This window comes from Panthera tigris, chromosome A1 (assembly GCF_018350195.1).
Source record: "Panthera tigris isolate Pti1 chromosome A1, P.tigris_Pti1_mat1.1, whole genome shotgun sequence".
NCBI classification, from domain to species: domain Eukaryota; kingdom Metazoa; phylum Chordata; class Mammalia; order Carnivora; family Felidae; genus Panthera; species Panthera tigris.
Window position 1 is genome coordinate 568,832 of NC_056660.1, and position 19,793 is coordinate 588,624.

Genomic DNA, 19,793 nt, shown 5'->3' on the forward strand with positions numbered 1-19,793 from the left:
ACTGAGCCCTTTAAATTATAATTAAATATAATTTAAATTATTTATTATTATATGTATTTTAAAGTGTAGTACATGGGTATGAATTGCTTCTTGAAGACAGTATCATATGAAGAAAGGAGATTCTCTATTTCATGGCTCTTCTGTGTGTCTAATTTGGGAATGTCCAATACTTAAAGAGAAGGGTCTACAAATTAGAGTACCTAGATGCTATGAGTTATCTATTCAAAACGTAACTCTAATTTCTGTTTGCTTTGAATAATCACTTAATATTAAAGCCAAACTGCAGTCACAGAGAGCAGGGGAGAATATGATTACGTCTGGGTCCTTAACTAAATACCTAAGAGGAAATATAAAAGGAAATATACAGGATACATCTAGAAAAAACGTTCAACTGCTGTTGAAGGACCCAAAAGACACTTACATTAATCGGAAGGATGCCAAGTTTCCTTAAATTAACCTATAAATTTAGAGCTATCACAATAAAAGTGCTAACAAGATGTTTTTTTAAGAAATAAAAAGCTGATTATACTGCACATATTTTTCTTTTAATTTTTTTTTTAACGTTTATTTATTTTTGAGACAGAGAGAGACAGAGCATGAATGGGGGAGGGTCACAGAGAGAGGGAGACACAGAATCTGAAACAGGCTCCAGGCTCTGAGCGGTCAGCACAGAGCCCGACGCGGGGCTCGAACCCACGGACCGTGAGATCATGACCTGAGCCGAAGTCGGACGCTTAACCGACTGAGCCACCCAGGCACCCCAACACATATTTTTTTTTAAATTTGACTTTGCCAGAGTAATTTTGAAAAAGAAGATTAATGAGGAAGAATTAACCAGACACTAAAAACATGTTATAAAACTGTGTTAATTAAAACAGTGAGGTGTGCCCAAAAAGATGATTCTACAGAATAAAGAATCCAAAAGTAAATGCAAAAACATAGAGGGTTTAGTACATGATAAAAGTAGCTTTTATTTCTGTGGAAGAAAGATAATTTCTTCAATACTATGTATTGGGACAGATTAGTACCTGGAAAAATACAAAGTTGGATCCTTACCTCATTCCTCACACGTAGGTAAACCCCACATGGAACAAAGATTGAAAAATGAAAAATGAAAATATAAAGGTACTAGTTGAAAAATAGGACAGTTTTTTTAATAACCTTTAAGTAGGACTAAAACCCAAAAACCACTTTACAAAGGTAGTTACATTTCATAACACAAAATTCAAACTGGAGATGTTCATGTAATAAACGCAGAAGTCTCCCTTTACCCACCTTCTCAGAGACAACAGGGTTTAACTTTGATTGCAGAGAGTTCTTAGCAATGCTGGAAGGCCTGTAGGATATGTGTAAGTTCTTGAGCCAGGGAGAAACACAGTCAGCATTGGGCCTAAACATGGTTCTGCTGAGTGCTCGACCTTGGCAGGTTGGAGTCAGAGCCCTGACCCAAGGCAGGAAGAATGGACAGCATCTCCAGGCTGGTCAAGACAGGGATGAGAAACTGACCATAGATTGGGTCATGTGAATAGCACCTAGAAATCCTTCTGTGAGATTACTTTGAAATACATTTTTCTTTTCATTTCATGCTCTTTATTTATTTATTGTCTTTTTAATTGGTGTCTTTTTTCCAGCTTTATTAAGGTGTGATTGACAAATGATAATTGTATATATTTAGGTTGTACAAGGGGATTTTTTTAAATGCATAACATGATGATTTCATGTACATGTACATTGTGAAATGATTATCACAATCAAGTTAACACATCCATCACTTCATATAGTTATCTTTTTTTCTTGTGGTGAGAACATAAGGTCTACTCTTAGCAAAGATAATTTATTTTTATTCTTTATCTTAGAACTGAAAGTTTATACTCTTAAGCCAACAACTCCCCATTTTCCCCAACCCCCACCTCCTAGAAACCACCATTCTGCACTCTGGTTCTGAGTTCGACTTTTCTAGATTCCACATATACGTGAGGTTATGCAGTATTTATCTTTCTGTGTCTGGCTTATTTCACTTAGCATAATGTCCTCCTTGAATAGCACCTGTCTTTGCTAGAATTATGACCCTATAATTAAAAATACCCTTTCTTTTAGTAAATCATTTTAATGTCCTTTTCTTTTTAGTGGGTTGCTTTTACCCAAAGTAGTTGAAGATCGTGGCACAAAGAGAACAGACACTGGAAATCTTGGGAGTGGGATATATTTCAGCGATTCACTCAGGTTAGTATATTACATATACTATACATGATGTCTTAACCATGTTACTCACACCCATCACCAAGGATTTATACCCAAGTAGTTGCTATGTGGTTTCCTCCATCTTTCCTTTGTAAGGGATTTCTCATCCAAGAAACATATCGGTGAAAGCAACCAGTTTTCTCAGTATACCATAGAAATATGTCTTTTGTGGTGGATATTTGGGAAAATTTTATTTTAAATCACCTTGATTTTACTATCCTGAGAGTCTTTACATATATTTACCTGCTTAATCCTTACAACAACCCTCTTAGGTCAGTTCTATTATTATCCCATATCACAGATGAGAACACTGAGGGACAGTGAGGGTATCTTGCCCAAGATCACATAGCATTTTGTCTTTCTCCAGGACCAGTGATCTTAACTTCTATAGCACATGACCTCTCATGTGCTTATACACATTATATACACAACTTACCATTTACACAACTTAAGTTGTGTCTTATCTATTGTAAATGAACTCTATGTGTATAGAATAATATTTCATCTTCAATATCCTTGTTAATATTTAAATCTATCCCCACAATAGCCACAGGGTATTAAACATCTGCCCTGTGCAAGGCACCGGACTAAGTGCTTCACGTACATTGTCTATAAACCTCACAGGTGGTATTGTGACATCATTTCGTGACAAGGAAACAGATTGATGGAGGTTAAGTAACTTGCATAAAGTCACAGACCTATTTAAATGATGGACCCTGGGTTCAGGCCAGGCCAGGATAATTAATTATCCAGGATATTTCAGGAATTCCTATGGAAATCCATAAGAAAAAAATAACCCAAAAAGCAAATGGACAAAAGACATGAGTAGGAACCCAATAGAAGAGGAAACACATGGACAATGTCATTTGAAAAGGTTACTAATCAAGAATGTGCATTCATCTATCATATACCATTTAATACCTATCAGCAAAAAAAAAAAAAAAAAAAAAGCAACAGCTCTAGGTGTTGGTAAGTCTCTAGAACAGTCTGAACTCTCAGACACTGTCAATAAACTGATAAGCCCTCTTGAGAAAATGTTGGCATCATCTGCTGTAGTTGAAGAGCATAGTTAATGGTGTGACTTAGGAATCCTATAGATGGGACTAGGAACCAGGAAGCAGCGGTTCTCAATCCTGGCTACACATTCAAATCACCTGGAGCTTTTATTTTTATCTTTTTATGTTTTTTACTTGAAGGACTTTCTTTTAAAGTTTTCATTCAAATTCCAGCCAGTTAACACAGTGTAATGTTTGTTTCAGGTGTACAGGTTAGTGATCCAACACGTCTGTGCAACACCCAGTACTCATCACAAGTGCCCTCCTTAATCCCCATCACCTATTTCACCCATCGCCCCACCCACCTCCCCACCTGGAGGAGCTTTTAAACACCACTGGTGCTGATTTCACCCCAGATCAGTTAAATCAGGATGTGTAGGGGTGAGGTTTTTAAGCTCCTTGGATGATTCAGCCTGAGTTGAGAATCACTTCCCTAGTGAGTCTACATAGACCAGGAGACATGTACACAAATGGCCAAGAAAACTGTAAGATCACTGGAAATGATGCAGATGTCCAGTAAGAGTGGAATGGATCCAAAAATTTTGGTGTCGGCCTACATGGAGTCCTATATGGCAGTTGAGACACGTGTACTACAGCGCACGTGCCAGATGGAGGCGTCTTAGGAAGGTAACGTGGAGCACATAATTGCTCTATGATTCTATATGTACGCAGAGTTTGAAAACAAGCAAAACTAAGCATACTGTTGAGGGACACATATCTATGCATCAATACTGTAAAAGAAGGAAAAAATAATATACACATAAACACAAGATAGCGATTAGATTACCCTCTGGGTGGCAGGGAAGGGAATGCCACAGGCAACGTAGAAATATTGATGATGTTCTTTTCTGTTTCTTTTCTTTTTTTTTTTTTAGTGTTTATTTATTGTTGAGAGACAGTGGGCACACATGCATACATTTGCAGAACAGGGGTAGAGAGAGAGAGAGAGACAGTGGGTCCAAAGCTGGCTCATGCTGACAGCAGAGAGACCGATGCAGGGCTTGAACTCACTAACCGTGAGATCATGACCTGAGCCAAGGTCAGGTGCTTAACCGACTGAGGCACCCAGGCGCTCCTGTTCTTTTCTGTTTCTTAAACTTGGCAGGAGCTATGTGGTTGTCTGTCTTATCATTGTTCTTGAAACTTAACACTTATAGTATAAATGCTCTTTCCTCTGTACAAATCTTTCAAAGTAAAATTTTTTAAATGTTAAGATTTTTTTTTTAACAAATTGGGATTCCTTTGGTGACTTTGGACAGAGTGGTTTCAGTTGAGCCAAACTGCAACAGGCTGAAGGGTGATGGACAAGCAAGCAGATAGAGGCAGCCATTGAGAAAGGTGGGGGATGGAGAGGGAGGAAGCGGAGGTAAAGTCAAGGGTCACAGGCTCAGCAGTCACAGGGAAACAAGTTTTAGGAGAAATGGGGGAAATTGATTATTTTTTTTTTAAGGGGACAGGTCTTGGGGCACCTGGAAGGCACAGTCGGTAGAGCACGCGGCTCTTGATCTCTGGGTTGAAAGTTCGAGCCCCGCATTGGGTGTAGAGGTTACTTAAAAATAAAGTATTGTTAATATATAAAAAATTTTTTTAAATAAAAGGGAGTAAGTCTTAGGGAGCTTGGGTGGCTCAGTCAGCTGGGTGTCTGACTCTGATTTCTGCTTGGGTCATGATCTTGCAGTCGTGGGATTGAGCCCCATGTCAGGCTCCCCACTGAGCGTGGAGCTTGCTTGAGACTCTCTCTCCCTCACCCTCTGCCCCTCCCCACTTGTGCACATGTGTGCTCTCGATCTCTCACTCTCTCTCAAAAAAAGAGGGGGGAGTCAAGTCTTAGAGGGGATAGAACAAAGGGTCATCAGGCAACACTTTTATATTTGGGTCTTGATACTTGGAAAAATAAAGATATGTCCCAAAAATGTTGCTTCCAAAGGTGTCCTAGCCTATGCTCCTTAATAACAAGAGTTGCTTTTTTTTTTTTTTTTTAAGTTTATTTATTTAAGAGAGAGAGTGAGCATGGGAGGGGCAGAGAGAAAAGTTGCTTTTTTTAAAGCTGCTGAGTCCTGAAGAAAGTCAAAACAAAATCTCTCATTTAGATGTCGTTTGAAGTTTTGTTTCTCTATCTGGATTCAGAAGGCTTTGTGAGAATACCAGTGCTGTCTTTCCCTTTGACCAGTTCTTACTTACCTGGTATTTCATGTTCTCTCTGAGCTTCAGCGCACAGAAGTAATCTGCTCTTTCTTAACTAATAAGGTGGGGGGTTTTCCTTATCTTTCGTCACTTTGGTGTTTGCTGTACCAAAATGTGTATGTTTTAGTAGTTAATAAAGATTTGAGGCAACAGGGGAATGCATCCATCCCTGAAAGAAAGTACTTTGAACACTACCTGCACAACAGAAAGGCAACATCTGAAACAAGTAAGTGAATAATAAAGTTCTAAACTGACCCTTCAGAGATATTTTAATAGCAGTAAAATCTGGAACATCCTGCCAGCAAAGTCGTTGAGACAATATTTCACATATAGAGATGGATAATGGATACTAAAATATTATTGCCATGTAACCATAAGTCACAAACACGTACTTCCTTTCCCTCGCAGTACGGGTATTAAGTACTCCCACCCGGGAGAGACCGATGGCACCAGGCTCCTGGCTGTCTGTGACGTAGCCCTTGGAAAGTGTGCGGACTTACACAGAAAAGACTTCTCCTTGTCGGAAGCACCACCAGGTTATGACAGTGTCCATGGGGTTCGAGCAACAGCCACTGTCACCACGGACTTCGAGGTATTTATTTCAAGAAACAAGCAGAGAGCTCCTGTTTTTATTGAATATGCTTAAGTTTAAATAATTATTGCATATTTATGGCTGCCTGAATTCAATATTTTCTAAATTAGCAAACCTGAAAATCTGCTTTTCTGAAAACATTTGCCAATAAAGGATTTGTCCCCATACCTATTAATTTCTGTTGGCTCTAGGATGATGAATTTGTTGTGTATAAAACCAATCAGATTAAATTGAAATATATCATTAAATTTTGCCTACCCGGAGATGAAATAAAGGACTTTCATCCTTGTAATACTACTGAATTAGAAGAATCCAGACCTGAGTTTTCAAATTTTTCAAAGGTTGAAGGTAAGACAATTTTCTTGAATGCTGTTTTATGTGATATTTATAGAACTCAAACATTTTATTCTTAGAGGAATTTATGTTCATGTTCAGTAACTATATCTGGGAACTCATACATAAATATTCTATTTCCTTTTTTACTTTGTAGAAGTAAAAACCAGGATACTTGAGAGAGGTTAGGTGTTCTCAAAATTACATCTTACTTTGTTAACATACCGCGTTGAACTCTCACACCTGCAGACGGCCAGGGCCACAAACCCACGGAAGCAATTTAAGATGCCAAGTGCAAGAAGTGTCAGGGGGGTTGGTGGAGTAGACAAGAGACACAGCTTTAGAACCAGGAAGCCCAGGTTCTAGTGTCGACTTGCTGATTACTAGGCTGTGCAATATGGGACAAGCTGCATAAGCTTCTGCAGCCTCAGCTTTTCCGTGTTGAGTATGAGATCAGTATCTGCCTCAGGTGAAAGCTGTAATGTGCAGCTTAGTAGAAATACATGAGAGGATGGGAGCTTCTCAGAAAATCAGAAGCCCACACTATTTATAACATTTATTATAGCGTTGTCAAAACACATTAACATTTTCAACTGTGATCCAATTATTTTTTATCAGAAATGTATGACTTCACATATAAGCAAATGACTCCTGTTTTCTGTCCTAGAGCCGTTAAATTAAATATCTGGCAAGAGAGTACATATTTACATATCTAACTATATGTGTATTCTTGTACCACCTGGTATAGAAGGGGAACTTTTTTTTTTCATATGCTATATTAGAACTTTGATTTAGCGGGGCGTCTGGGTGGCTCAGTCGGTTAAGCGTCTGACTTCGGCTCAGGTCGTGATCTCCTAGTCTGTGAGCTCAAGCCCCACGTCAGGCTCTGTGCTGACAGCTCAGAGCCTGGAGCCTGCTTCAGATTCTGTGTCTCCCTCTCCCTCTGCCCCTCCCCTGCTTTTATTTTATTAAAAATATTTTTTTTTAAGTTTGATTCAGTGTTCCTTGGGTTGAATGTCTAAGCAGTCTCATATTGGTCTTACATGCTTCTGTGGCACAATAAATGGTAGTGACCAATCAAAATTGCAGGCCAAGGAATGCATTATCTAGATTCATGCATAAACTACACTCATTTAAATAGTCTTAAGACTTTTGTGTGCTTGTGTATATGTTTAAATGTATGTCTTTCAAGTAATTGCATGATTCTAAATTTTCAAGATGACTCCTCAGAATCTGTAGATTAAAAAGTTAATGTGTCTATTATAAATGCTGCCCCCATTTTTCTCATATGGGTTCACTTACTTTACAGAATTGACTACTGAAAATCATAAAATGCTACTTGTCCATTTTTCCTAAAATATACTGTATGAAGGGGGAAGGGAAAGAAATAAAGATTAAGATAACAAAGATAGTGCAGGGATGGTCTTAAAAGCTAACATTATAATTTTTAATATGTAGATTATCAGTTACAAGATGCCAAACCTTTCGGCAACATCACGTCTGGCCTTCAGGATTTCTCTGGCAATTCAGTTCCTCTTGAGGAGGTTCACATCAAAGGAAGAATAATAGACTTTGTAGCCCAGGTATGTTTTTGTGGGTTTATGATACTTTAAATGGATATGAGTCATAAATGACAATTTGATTATAGTTGCATGAATTAAAATGTGCATTTCTTTTTCTTTCATGTTTGTTTATTTATTTTGAGACAGAGAGAGAGAGACTTGTACAAGTGAAGGAGGGGCAGAGAGAGAGGGAGAGATGCCCAAGCAGGCTCCACGCTGAGCCCCAACACAGGGCTCGATCTCACAACTGTGAGATCATGACCTGAGCTGAAATCAAAAGCCAGAGGCTCAATGAACTGAGCCACCCAGGCACCCTGAAATGTGCACTTCTAAAATTCGTTTATTCATTGAGTACCTACTACATACCGACTGTTCCAGGCTCTAGGCATGCAGCAAGGAACAAAAGAAAAACTCTGCCCTGATGGAGCATACATTTTATTGGGGGATAGGCAGTAAACAATGTAAATAAACAGAGTGCATCATATGTAGATGGTGGTAGGTGCTAAAGAAGAAAGTCTAGGCAGGGGGAGCTGCAGGGGGGATGGGAGCCTCAGGAAGGGTGGGAGCCACAGGGAGGGTGGGAGCCTGGGGCGGGGGGAAGGTGGGAGCTGCACAGGATGGGAGGTTTGAACTTGTAAGTAGGATGGCCAAAGAAAGCCTCACTGAGGTGACACCTGAGTACAGCCATGTAGGAAGTAGGGGACTAGGTACGTGACCCAACCCCAGCAGCCCTCCTTCCAAAGCCCCCAGTGGAGCTGAGCCCAACTAACACAACCTGCCTTCCGCTCGCACAGAGCAGCAGGGCCCTGTGCTCCTCACCCTTGCTAAAACAGCCAGCAACATCATCGCTGAGTCTGCTGCGGACTCCCATGGCGGGGAGTAGCAGGAGGACATGAGCCCGCCAAGGCAGTATGGTGCCTGCCTGCCTGGGCTGGGCAGCAGCCTGGACCACAGGAAGAGGCTGTCACACTGCCCCCACCCCCAGCCAGCGCACCACCTCCCCCCAGCCCTCCCACCAGCAGCCGCCAGCAAGCCCTCCCCACCACTGCCCCCTCCCCGAGCAAGCCTACCCACCCCCAGCCAGCCCACCTCCTCCCCTCCAGCCTTCCCACCACCTCCCCCCCAGCCCTCCCACCACCTCCCCCCAGCCAGCCCACCAGTGCCAGCCAGCAAGCCGTCCCCACCACTGCCCCCACCCCCAGCCCTCCCACCACCTTCCCCCAGCCCTCCCACCACCTGCCCCCCAGCCCTCCCACCACCTTCCCCCAGCCCTCCCACCACCTCCCCCAGCCCTCCCACCACCTGCCCCCCAGCCAGCCCACCACCTCCCCCCCAGCCCTCCCACCACCTCCCCCCCAGCCCTCCCACCACCTGCCCCCCAGCCCTCCCACCACCTCCCCCCAGCCCTCCCACCACCTCCCCCCAGGCCTCCCACCACCTCCCCCCCAGCCAGCCCACCACCTCCTCCCAGCCCTCCCACCACCTCCCTCCCAGCCAGCCCACCACCTCCCCCCAGTTCTCCCACCACCTCCCCCCAGCCCTCCCACCACCTGCCCCCCAGCCCTCCCACCACCTCCCCCCAGCCAGCCCACCACCTCCCCTCAGTCCTCCCACCACCTCCCCCCCAGCCCTCCCACCACCTCCCCCCAGCCCTCCCACCACCTGCCCCCCAGCCCTCCCACCACCTGCCCCCCAGCCCTCCCACCACCTTCCCCCAGCCCTCCCACCACCTCCTCCCAGCCCTCCCACCACCTCCTCCCAGCCAGCCCACCACCTCCCCCCCAGCCCTCCCACCACCTCCCCCTCAGCCAGCCCACCACCTCCCCTCAGTTCTCCCACCACCTCCCCCCCAGTTCTCCCACCACCTCCCCCCCAGTCCTCCCACCACCTCCCCCCCAGCCCGCCCACCACCTCCCCCCAGCCAGCCCACCACCTCCCCCCACAGCCAGCCCACCACCTCCCCCCACAGCCAGCCCACCACCTCCCCCCTCAGCCCTCCCACCACCTCCCCCCAGCCAGTCCACCACCTCCCCCCCAGCCAGTCCACCACCTCCCCCCCAGCCAGTCCACCACCTCCCCCCCAGCCAGCCCACCACCTCCCCCCAGTTCTCCCACCACCTCCCCCCCAGCCAGCCCACCACCTCCCCCCCAGTCCTCCCACCACCTCCCCCCCAGCCCGCCCACCACCTCCCCCCAGCCAGCCCACCACCTCCCCCCACAGCCAGCCCACCACCTCCCCCCACAGCCAGCCCACCACCTCCCCCCTCAGCCCTCCCACCACCTCCCCCCAGCAAGCCCAGGACCTCCCCCCCAGCCAGTCCACCACCTCCCCCCCAGCCCTCCCACCACCTCCCCCTCAGCCAGCCCACCACCTCCCCCCAGTTCTCCCACCACCTCCCCCCACAGCTCAGCCCTCCCACCACCTCCCCCCAGCCAGCCCACCAGTGCCAGCCAGCAAGCCCTCCCCACCACTGCCCCCTCCCCCAGCCAGCCCACCACCTCCCCCCAGCCCTCCTACCAGTGCCAGCCAGCAAGCCCTCCCCTTCTCTGACCTGCAGCTCTCCAGGTAGCTGCTTATGAGTACAGGATACTTTCTCAGACCTGAGTGGACACAGAAGAGGAAGCAGGTGTGCAGTTTGGGATCCTGTGAAGAGAGGGTTCTTGGACAGCCCTTCTGCCCTGTGCCTCCCCTGGCCCCCAGCCTCAGTGCAGCTCGCACAGCACCCTGACCCCCTACTAATTGCAGAGAAGGGTGCGGAAGAGGAGAAGAGTGAGGTTGGAAGCCTGAGCAAGTGGCAGCCACTTGGGACTGGTGTTTAAAGCCCTGGGCCGGGATGGGGTGGGGGTCAAAAGGTTAGGGCCTGGTGGGTATTCACTGTCACTGGTAGAGGTACCACTTGTGAGGGTGATCCCTAGGGGAGCGTGGAACCCCCCCCCCCCCATTCTTACTGTTTCTCTTGGCTTCACTTATGTCCCCCTCTCCCTGACTTGGTGCTCTAGTGCACCTCACTAGGGTTTGTGACCAGAGTCTGGATGAGTTTGAATTTGAATGAATTGAGTTTGTATTTCTAGCACCCAGGTTTTTACATGTTTGGGGTTTGGGGTTTTTTTAGGTTGTCATCCTTGATAAAGGAAGCGTATCCATCAGAAAGAAAAAAAGAAATAGGGAGCTAAACCATGTGAACATCTGGGGGTTGCTCATTCCAGGTAGAGGCAACAGTACGTGCAAGGGCCCTGTGGTGGGAGCAAGCCTGATATGGTCAGGGACATCAAGGAGGCCACTGTGGCTAGAGCAGAGTGGAAGGGGAAAGCATGGCAGCAGATTGGGTCAGAAAGGTGGTGTGGGGTCAGTTCACGTCAGGATACAGGACAAGTTATTGTCCTTAATTCTGAGTAAAATGGAAGCCACTAGAAGATGTTTGGCAGAGGAGTGATATGATCTGACCTGTTTTATTAGGATCATACTAGCTGCCATATTGAGAACAGTACGAAGAAGGTCAGTTAGGAGACATCTTAGGTCACGTGGTCTGGAAAACAGACTCCAGGTAAAAATTTGTTCTCAGGAAGCTTGTTGGGAAGTGCTCCTGTAAGAGAGTGAGGGAATCAGGACGTGGCAAAAGGAGACATTGAGCCGTGACACCTCTAGCATATGATGCATATGAGTCCTCAGATGATCTCAGAGGGAGCTCCGAAGCTGGGATAGCCCCTCAGAGATATTCTGAATTGAGGCCGGGTGCCAAGCTTTGTGCTCACAGAGGCATCAGTCACTGGATGTGGCTGCCTGTGGAGAGGGGTCGTAATCTTGGGTGAGGCGGTCCACCTTTTGCTGAGTACCGTCTGGGGAAGGACTCAGCAGAGGACACTCCCAGCAGCCTTGGTCCTGAAAAGAACATCTGGGAGCATGTCATGGCACCAAACGTAGGTGACCATTCAAGCAGTTCGTTCAAGGATGACGGTTAACAATGGCGGTGGGTAAGAAATGATTTGGTCTGGCAAAGGATTGAAGGTAGAACCAGTAAGATTTGCTGATGGACGTGAACACTAGAGAAAGTCGAGTGTCAAGAATGAAGCCAAGGTTCTTGTCCTGAGCAACTAGAAGGACTGATCACGTTTGCACGTACTGAAATGGGGAAGGTGGTAGGAGGGCAACTTGGGAGGACTATCAGGAAGCCATCCTCGGCCGTATCACACGAGACGCTGATGTCCAGATGGAAAAGCTGAGCAGGAAGTTAGGCATTTGAGTCTAGAGTGCAGGGAAAAGTTAATTCCCAGCGGAGTCATAACTGGGGGAAGTTGCCAGCACTTAGGTTCTGTTTAAAGTCCTGTGACCCCTTTAGATCACCGAGAGAATAGGTAGGGAGGGAAGACCAACATGCCGTGGGTTGGGAGAGGAGGCTGGTCAGCAAAGGAGACAGAGAGGGAATGGCCAGTGAGACACCCGGGGGGGCCTGGGTCTCCGGAAAGAAAGATAATTCTGTCAAAGGCTGCTGACGGATCAGGTAGAGTCAAGGCCGAGACTTGACCTTTGGATTCAGCAATAAGGAGATCATCGACAATCTTGACAATTGCCTCTTTGATGGAGCAGTGGGGGTGAAAGCCTAATTAGAGTGCAAAAGAAAATGGGGGGAAAGAGGAGAGAAAATGAGACCATGACTGAAGAGAAGTGGAATCAGATTGGTTTCCTTTTTCTTTTAAGATGAGAGAAATCATGGCACGTGTGTGAGCCAGTGCACGAGAAAAACACTGATGATCCATTAGAGGGAGTGTGAGATGTGTGTTCACACCCCCAAGCAGTAACTCAGTTCTGACACTGTCTGCCTGGAAATAGTGTCCAGTCCCACAGGTTAGTCCCGCAGGACTGCCCTCCTCCCCTGCTGTCACTTCAGAGGCTGGTCCCGGGTCCCACAGAGCCTGATGCGGGGCTCTAACTCAGGAACTGCGAGATCATGACCTGAGCCGAAGTCAGCCACTTAACTGACTGAGCCACCCAGGCGCCCCTCCAGAAGTCACCTCTCTAACATAAACTCGGATGTGGTTGAAAGGGGTTTGTTATGAATACGGAGATGCCCACATTGTTCTTCTCACTTGGGAGATGCTGAGAGCTGTGGGAGCTCTGTGCGAGAAACAGGCACGAAGACCGAATACATATTTCTTGTTCTAAATCACAATGGCACAGCGGGGAGTGATACCCCTTCTGTAGCAGGGGCGAGGGGGAGAGGTAATGCTCAAGTGCAGTGCTGGGCCGCAGCCAGAAGCTCACAGCTAGTGCCCCCAAGGTCATGGGACAGAAAGTCAAGCTCATGGGCACACATGCAGGTCGACTGCCAGTGTGCCGTGAAGGTTGTTTTCTAAGATTTGACCTCATCGTGGGCTCCTAACACTGAAGACTGCACTGAACGGCTATCAAGCCCTCTTAGGAAGATAAAAACATCTGAGTCCGGTATTGGGATATTCCTCTCTCTGCAGAGGGAAATCAGATTACCTGTCACGGTGGCCTTAAACTGGGGAAATGGGTGTGGCCGGTGGAGCGGGTGTGCTGTGTGTGATATTCGTACTAGTTTGCATACATCCGATCATTGCCTTCCGGCCGCTCTGATCCAAACCCTCATCCCAGAGGTGGTTCAGGGAAATGTTATAGACTTTGTCTCTGTCCCGGTGTGGACTCCTCGTAAATGTTCTACTATATATTAATCTCTTTGGAGCCACGTAGGAGCTGTGACCCCATGGTTACCACTTCCTATGAGTCAGGCCCTGGATTGAGTTTTTCACAGGCTGTATTTAATTCTCCCCAAAACTCTGTGAGGTGGCTGCTGTGATTATGCCCATTGTTTAGATGAGGGATCTGATGTGCGGAGATGTTAACAGTATGATAAAGCGCAGATTTCAACGCAGATCATCGTGACTCGCGAGGGCAGCCTCCTCAACCGGCGGTCTAGCGCAGAGAATCCGGAGTTCGAAAGACTTAGCTTCATATCCTCGCTCATTCTATTCTAGCTCTACGACCTTGAGGAAATTATTTAACTTCTTTGTGCCTCAGTTTCCTCATATGTAAAATTGTGAGGATTAAATATAATGAATGTAAAGTAGGGCATTTTTTCATAAGCAGTAGATACAAAACAAATGGTGATTATGTTAAAAGGAGAGTCATGTATACACTACTGTGGATTAGAAAACTTGTGCCATTTGATATTTTAAACCTGATGAAGATTTTTTCCATGGGGAAGTTTGCCCAAAAAATAACTCCTGATTTAGCAGTGAATTTTCCACTAATTTGTGATTAGACAGCCGGCCTGTAGGTTGACTTTGAATATCCAAACAGAGGCCCAGCAGCAGGGACTTGTATATTCATGGCTCATTTACTTGACTCTTAGAATGAGTTTAATGTTTTTAGTTTAGTAATAAAACTAAAATAGTAGTTTCATCTGAAGGAGGAAAATTAAGATGTCAAAAATTAGTACCACTGTATTTATTTCTCTTCTAAGACCTAGTAAAAATACTTTTATCATCATTATCAAATATTCCTTGCTTTCTGAGTGCTCAGTCATACAATTACAGAGAGAGTGAAGCTGCCATAGGCCTGACCCCTGGGAGCTCCCATGCGAAGACAGACCTGCTGACTAGATCCAGGCAGGACATGCACAGAGTAGGATGAAAACATTAACCTAAACCAAAAGACAGTTAGACAGATTGATCCTATCCATCAATCACAGGCGGAGCGTAGGTGCCCTGCGGGGTTTGGTAAAACTGGATATCCTAGAGACAGATGAAGAGAGTTCCGTGCACGGGAGCACGGATAGCCTCCTGGTCAGCGATCTGCGTGCCTTCTCTGCCGGGTGCTCTCTGACCTTCTACAATGCCTTGGAGTCACCAGACGCCCAAGAAACTCTGGGATTCAATCCTTTGGGGTTATCTTGGGCCATGGCCTGTCCCCAGTTCCAGGGAGCTGCCTGGTGAGCAGATGGCTGCCACCAGCTGGTGAGGCCTTTGTTTGAAGAACTGGGTCTCCTGGAGGGTGCTGACCTGCTGATTTGGAGAAAATCAAATTCTTTTTTAAATGGATGTGCCTTGAATTTTTTCTCTGGTGAGGCACATTTTTTCTCTGGGAGCAGCACAGTTTACTGTGAATCTAGCTGTGGACAGCTTTTTTGTATAAGTTCATAACCTTTATTCTTTTTTGTTTTGTTTTATTTATTTATTTTGAGAGAGAAAGAGAGCAAGCAGGGGAGGGGCAGAGAGAGAGGGAGACAGAATCCCAAGCAGGCTCCGTGCTGTCAGCTCAGAGCCTGAAGAAGGGTTCGATCTCATGAACCATGAGATCATGACCGGAGCATAGATCAAGACTCAGACATTAACAGACTGAGCCACCCAGCCATCCCACCTTTATTCTTTTTAATTTTTCATTTCACTCTCTTCCCAGAGGTTATTAATGACAAATGGTTAAATATTTTTTCCTCATTATTGCCACATGTTTAAATGTTACTGTTTATTATATGTCTAGGTGTTTTTGTTTTTTTTTTTAATTTTCAAATGTTTAAAGACTGGCCTTTTCTTAAGCAAGGGAGTGATGTGATGAACACAGTCCGTTTAGTAAAATTAATCTGATAGGAATAGAGACAGCATGTAGGAGTGGAAAAGATTAATTCAGGAGTCGTCTAGACAGGAAGAAATGAGCATGGATGAGAAAACCCATGGAGGGCTGTGCACAGAGAGGTAAAGGAAGAAGTGCCAAGACCTGAAAACAGGCCAGATATAAGAACCCTTCTGGAATAGTGTCTGGGCCCATGTGACACCAAGGAGAGATCAAGATCCACACATGAAGGGACCATTCTGTTGCCGCCTTAACAGAAGTTGCATTGCTTCTGTTAAGCCATTGTTTGCAATATTGTAATACTAGTGACTTTTATTCTAGCCATGTGTGTATGAATTTCCTAAAGATGTAGCTACTATGTTTTATAATGTAACATGGACTCTACACAGTAACTGTAGAATGCTCTAGCCCCTGAAGCCAGGATTGGGAGTTTGAGGGACATGATGCAAATTCAAGCAATTGAAAGAAAATATACATTGTAGTTTCCGTTAATAGTTGTTCCTGCAAATGTTGTTCCATATGGTTTCATCAAGTACGTGGATTTTTTGTTCTTCTTCAGGTCATTGTTTTTCAGACATATACAAATCAAAGTTCTGTGCCCATTGAGGCAAAATATATTTTTCCCTTGGATGATAAGGCAGCTGTCTGTGGTTTTGAAGCATTCATCAATGGGAAACACATAGTAGGAGAGGTAAGGGGAGAAAATGCACTGCGATCGCTCTTTGGTTTCAAAGTAAGTTTCCCATTTACTCAAATGTTTCTCATCTGAGTCCCCATAGCTATAAGGTTGAGTAGCAACCTTGTCATAAGACAGAAATAATCTTTGAAGAACCAAGCACTTGGACAGTTGGCTTCCTGGGACGCATCCCTCCCTGATTAACTGGTTTCTGTTCCTGTCCGTCCAGTGTTCATCAGTCAGTGCCTTGCAAATTCTTTGCCTAGCACTTCAGAAAAGATCAATTTCAGTATCAAAAGTTTAAGAGAGGCACATTGGAAAATTGGTGAAGCCCTTATACAGTTTTGCAAACAATGACCCTCTGCGCCCTGCTGTAACAGACGGACTGAGGTGATGGCTATTGTTGTAAGAAAGGGTGTACCAAAAGAAATAACAAGTGATACATTCTTTGTTTATTCTAAGGATTAGCCCACAATTGCAATAACTGCTATTTTATTAAATTTAAGATTTAACTTATTATTTTTGTTCAACATAAAATCCCAATCAAATATTTTTTTCACTATTGACTGAAATATTTTGGTCCCAACATCATCATTTTGGCCTTTTAATATTCAAATTCTTATTAGGTAATTACATTTTAACGACCACTTTATATAGGTTTCATTTCACCTTAGACGCTTAGTTTTCTGGTTTTGCATAGGTTTTAATAAATATTGATGAAGTTTTTCTTGTTAAAGTCTGAAATCACTATTCATGTTATGACTGGCTTGAAAATAATCTTTTCCAGGTTAAAGAGAAGGAAGCAGCCCGCCGTGAATACCGAGAAGCCATCAGTCAAGGCCATGGCGCTTACTTGATGGACCAGGATGCACCCGTAGGGCTTGATATTCATGCATTCCTCTAACATACTTACCAGAAGGGAGAAAGAGTTGGAATAGGACTTGAAACATGAAATTCATAGTAGAAACTGGGATAATTTATGCTGTTTTAGGCCTAGAGTTTAACTTGCCATTAGTGAGGGGAGGTCAAGCTGGTCAGAACCATTTGGCTTACCTGAATGCGGGAGGAAACGGTGTCAGAATTGCCAAACAAATAAGAACAGCTACTTCTGTCCTTGGGAACCGAGTTTCCCAGAAGTGACAATGAAAATACATTTGGGGTACGTAATCTTCATCTTCTGGTAAAAGAGTGTAATATACGGTTGACCATTGAACAACAGAGGTTTGAACTGCATAGATGCACTTTTAGGCAGATTTTTTTGGATAAATACAGTACAGCCTTGTAAATTTGTCTTCCTTATGATTTTCTTAGGAACAGTTTCTTTTCTCCAACTTACTTCATTGTAAGATTATAGTATATAACATATAGCATGCAAAACATGTGGTAATTGACTGTTTATGTTATCAGTAAGGCTTCCAATCAGCAATAGGCTATTAGTAGTTAAATCTTTAGGGAGCCAAAAGTTATAAGCAGATTTTTGGCTGTATGGGGATCAGTGCCCTTAACCCCCATGTTGTTCAAGGGTCCACTGCGTATACATTTTTCTTAGAACTAAGCCTACGTAGCAATTTATCCAGTTTCCACCAAATCATATCCCAGGGAGGCATTTCTGCAGAGTCCGGAGACAGGTCCAGATTCTTTTCATTCTGATTAATTGCTTTCATAGGGATAAAATTGTGGAGAATCTGGAAGCAGGTACAGTTACCATGCCTACTAGATTTCTTCTTTTGAAAGATAAGCAGGAATTCTCCAGGTAACCTAAGAGGTAAGGGCCTGCAGACAGAGGGGAGACACATACACAGGCTGTAACAGACCTGAAAAAGCATGGTTCCTTGGGAAAATAGAAATATTTCAACTTGGCTGGGGTGACACTGATAAGAATTGCCTTTGAGAAAGAACACTCAAGTGGTGATGAGAAGGTTGGAGTGGCCTGAGGGACACCTCGGGGCAGGGGAGATTGTCTAGTTTGCTAAGTTGGCTTTACCAACAAACACTTATTTCTTACAGTTCTGAAGGGAGGGAGGTCCAAAATGATGATGGTGGATTTCTTCCTGGTTTCCTCATATAGCAGAGAGTAGGTGCTAGTCTCTTCCTCTTCTTATGGGGACACTAATTCCATCATGAGGCCTCATTGAAACCTGATTACTTCCCAAAGGCCGCACCTCCTAATACCATCCCAGTGGGTGTCAGGGTTTCAACCTATGGGTTTGGGGGGGGACACGAACATGCAGACTGTCACGGAGAGGAGTTGGGTGGCCCTTGTGGTAATCTAGGCAAGAGGTGGGATGAGGGCCCAAACTAAACTGCTGAGGTAGTGACAGTGGAAACGGAGAGGATGCAGCACATCCGAAAGATGCCAGGGCGGTGGAGGGCACAGACTGAAGCCAGATTGGAGGGTGTGGCAGGCAGAAACGAGTCAAGAGTAACACTGGGATCAGTGTGGCTGTTCATCAAGGCAGGGATTTGAGAGAAGCAGATGCTTCGTGGGTGTGGAAGTGACAAGTGCAGGAGGAGATGATGAGTCTAAGAGACTGATGGGACTTTGTGGGGACAGGTCCCTGAGACAGCTGGTCAGGCATCAGGAGAAAGGTCTGCACTGGGCGTGGGGATCTGGGAGTCATCGTGGGAGGCCCTAAATTGACATGGTGACACATTGGGCATCATGCAAGGATGCAGCCCTGGGACCCTGCCTGTAAGTGTTGGTTGGCAAAGGGAAAGCAGAAAAAGACCTGAGCTGCCATGCCCAGATTCCCTAGCTTTCTGGCTTGAGGAAGCTTAAGTCTAATTCAGCTTTAAAGTGTACAGTTTTTTCTCTTCCTAAGATTCCTGGGATTAAGGCACAATAAAGAGTCTGTCAAAATTACTAGACTCAATTTTGCCTTGGCCCACCTTTAGGATATATCTATCTAAATTAATCTTATATTTAGTGCATTTTGAAGTAAGGTTAAAAAGAACGAGGTGGAGTGGTCATGAAGTCCGTAATTGAAAATATTTTTAAAAACCACACGTATTTATTAGGCGATAGGTCTAAAGCTGATTTCGTTCCCCTCCCTTCCCCTCCAAACTGTTTCCTTCTCCTGTTTTTCTGGTGGTAATAATGGCGTCACCACTTACGCAGTCGGCCAGGCGGGAACCCAGGGCATCACCCTTCGGTCCTCCCTTCCCTGTTGTCCATCGTCCATCTCCAAGTAATCATCTGTTCAGGTTTCTTACCAGCTTAGGAGGCCTGCCCATCTCACCACCTCTCCTATGGCCACTACTGTGGGGCCCACCGTCATCCCCTCAGCCCATCAGTACGGTGCCCAAGACCCTCCCAAGCCTGGCCTCACCTGCCTCAGCCTCATTGCACTACGTCCTTCCTCCCACTTCAAACCCCAGTGAGCCTGAGCTATTATTCGTCATCTTGAAAACATAATGCCATTTGCAGAGGCCCTCATTCTTCTGCTTGGAATGTCCAGACTCCATCTGCTCGCTTAATTTCTTTTTTAAGTAAGCTTTATGCCCAGCATGGGACTTGAACTCATGACCCTGAGATCAAGAGTAGCATGCTCTACTGACTGAG

The 19,793-nt window shown here is 45.2% G+C and overlaps 1 protein-coding gene across 2 annotated transcripts in view; it reads left to right on the top strand.

Annotated features, from left to right (window-relative positions):
- PARP4 (poly(ADP-ribose) polymerase family member 4) overlaps positions 1-19,793 on the top strand; it is a 108,649-nt gene that overhangs the window by 26,724 nt on the left and 62,132 nt on the right. For both annotated transcript variants that reach the window (XM_042987727.1, XM_042988232.1), the window contains 6 exons: positions 2,128-2,223; positions 5,889-6,072; positions 6,264-6,420; positions 7,864-7,988; positions 16,115-16,246; positions 17,019-17,105. In XM_042987727.1, coding sequence (XP_042843661.1) covers positions 2,128-2,223; positions 5,889-6,072; positions 6,264-6,420; positions 7,864-7,988; positions 16,115-16,246; positions 17,019-17,105 — 781 coding nt within the window. The remainder of the gene's footprint in view (positions 1-2,127; positions 2,224-5,888; positions 6,073-6,263; positions 6,421-7,863; positions 7,989-16,114; positions 16,247-17,018; positions 17,106-19,793) is intronic.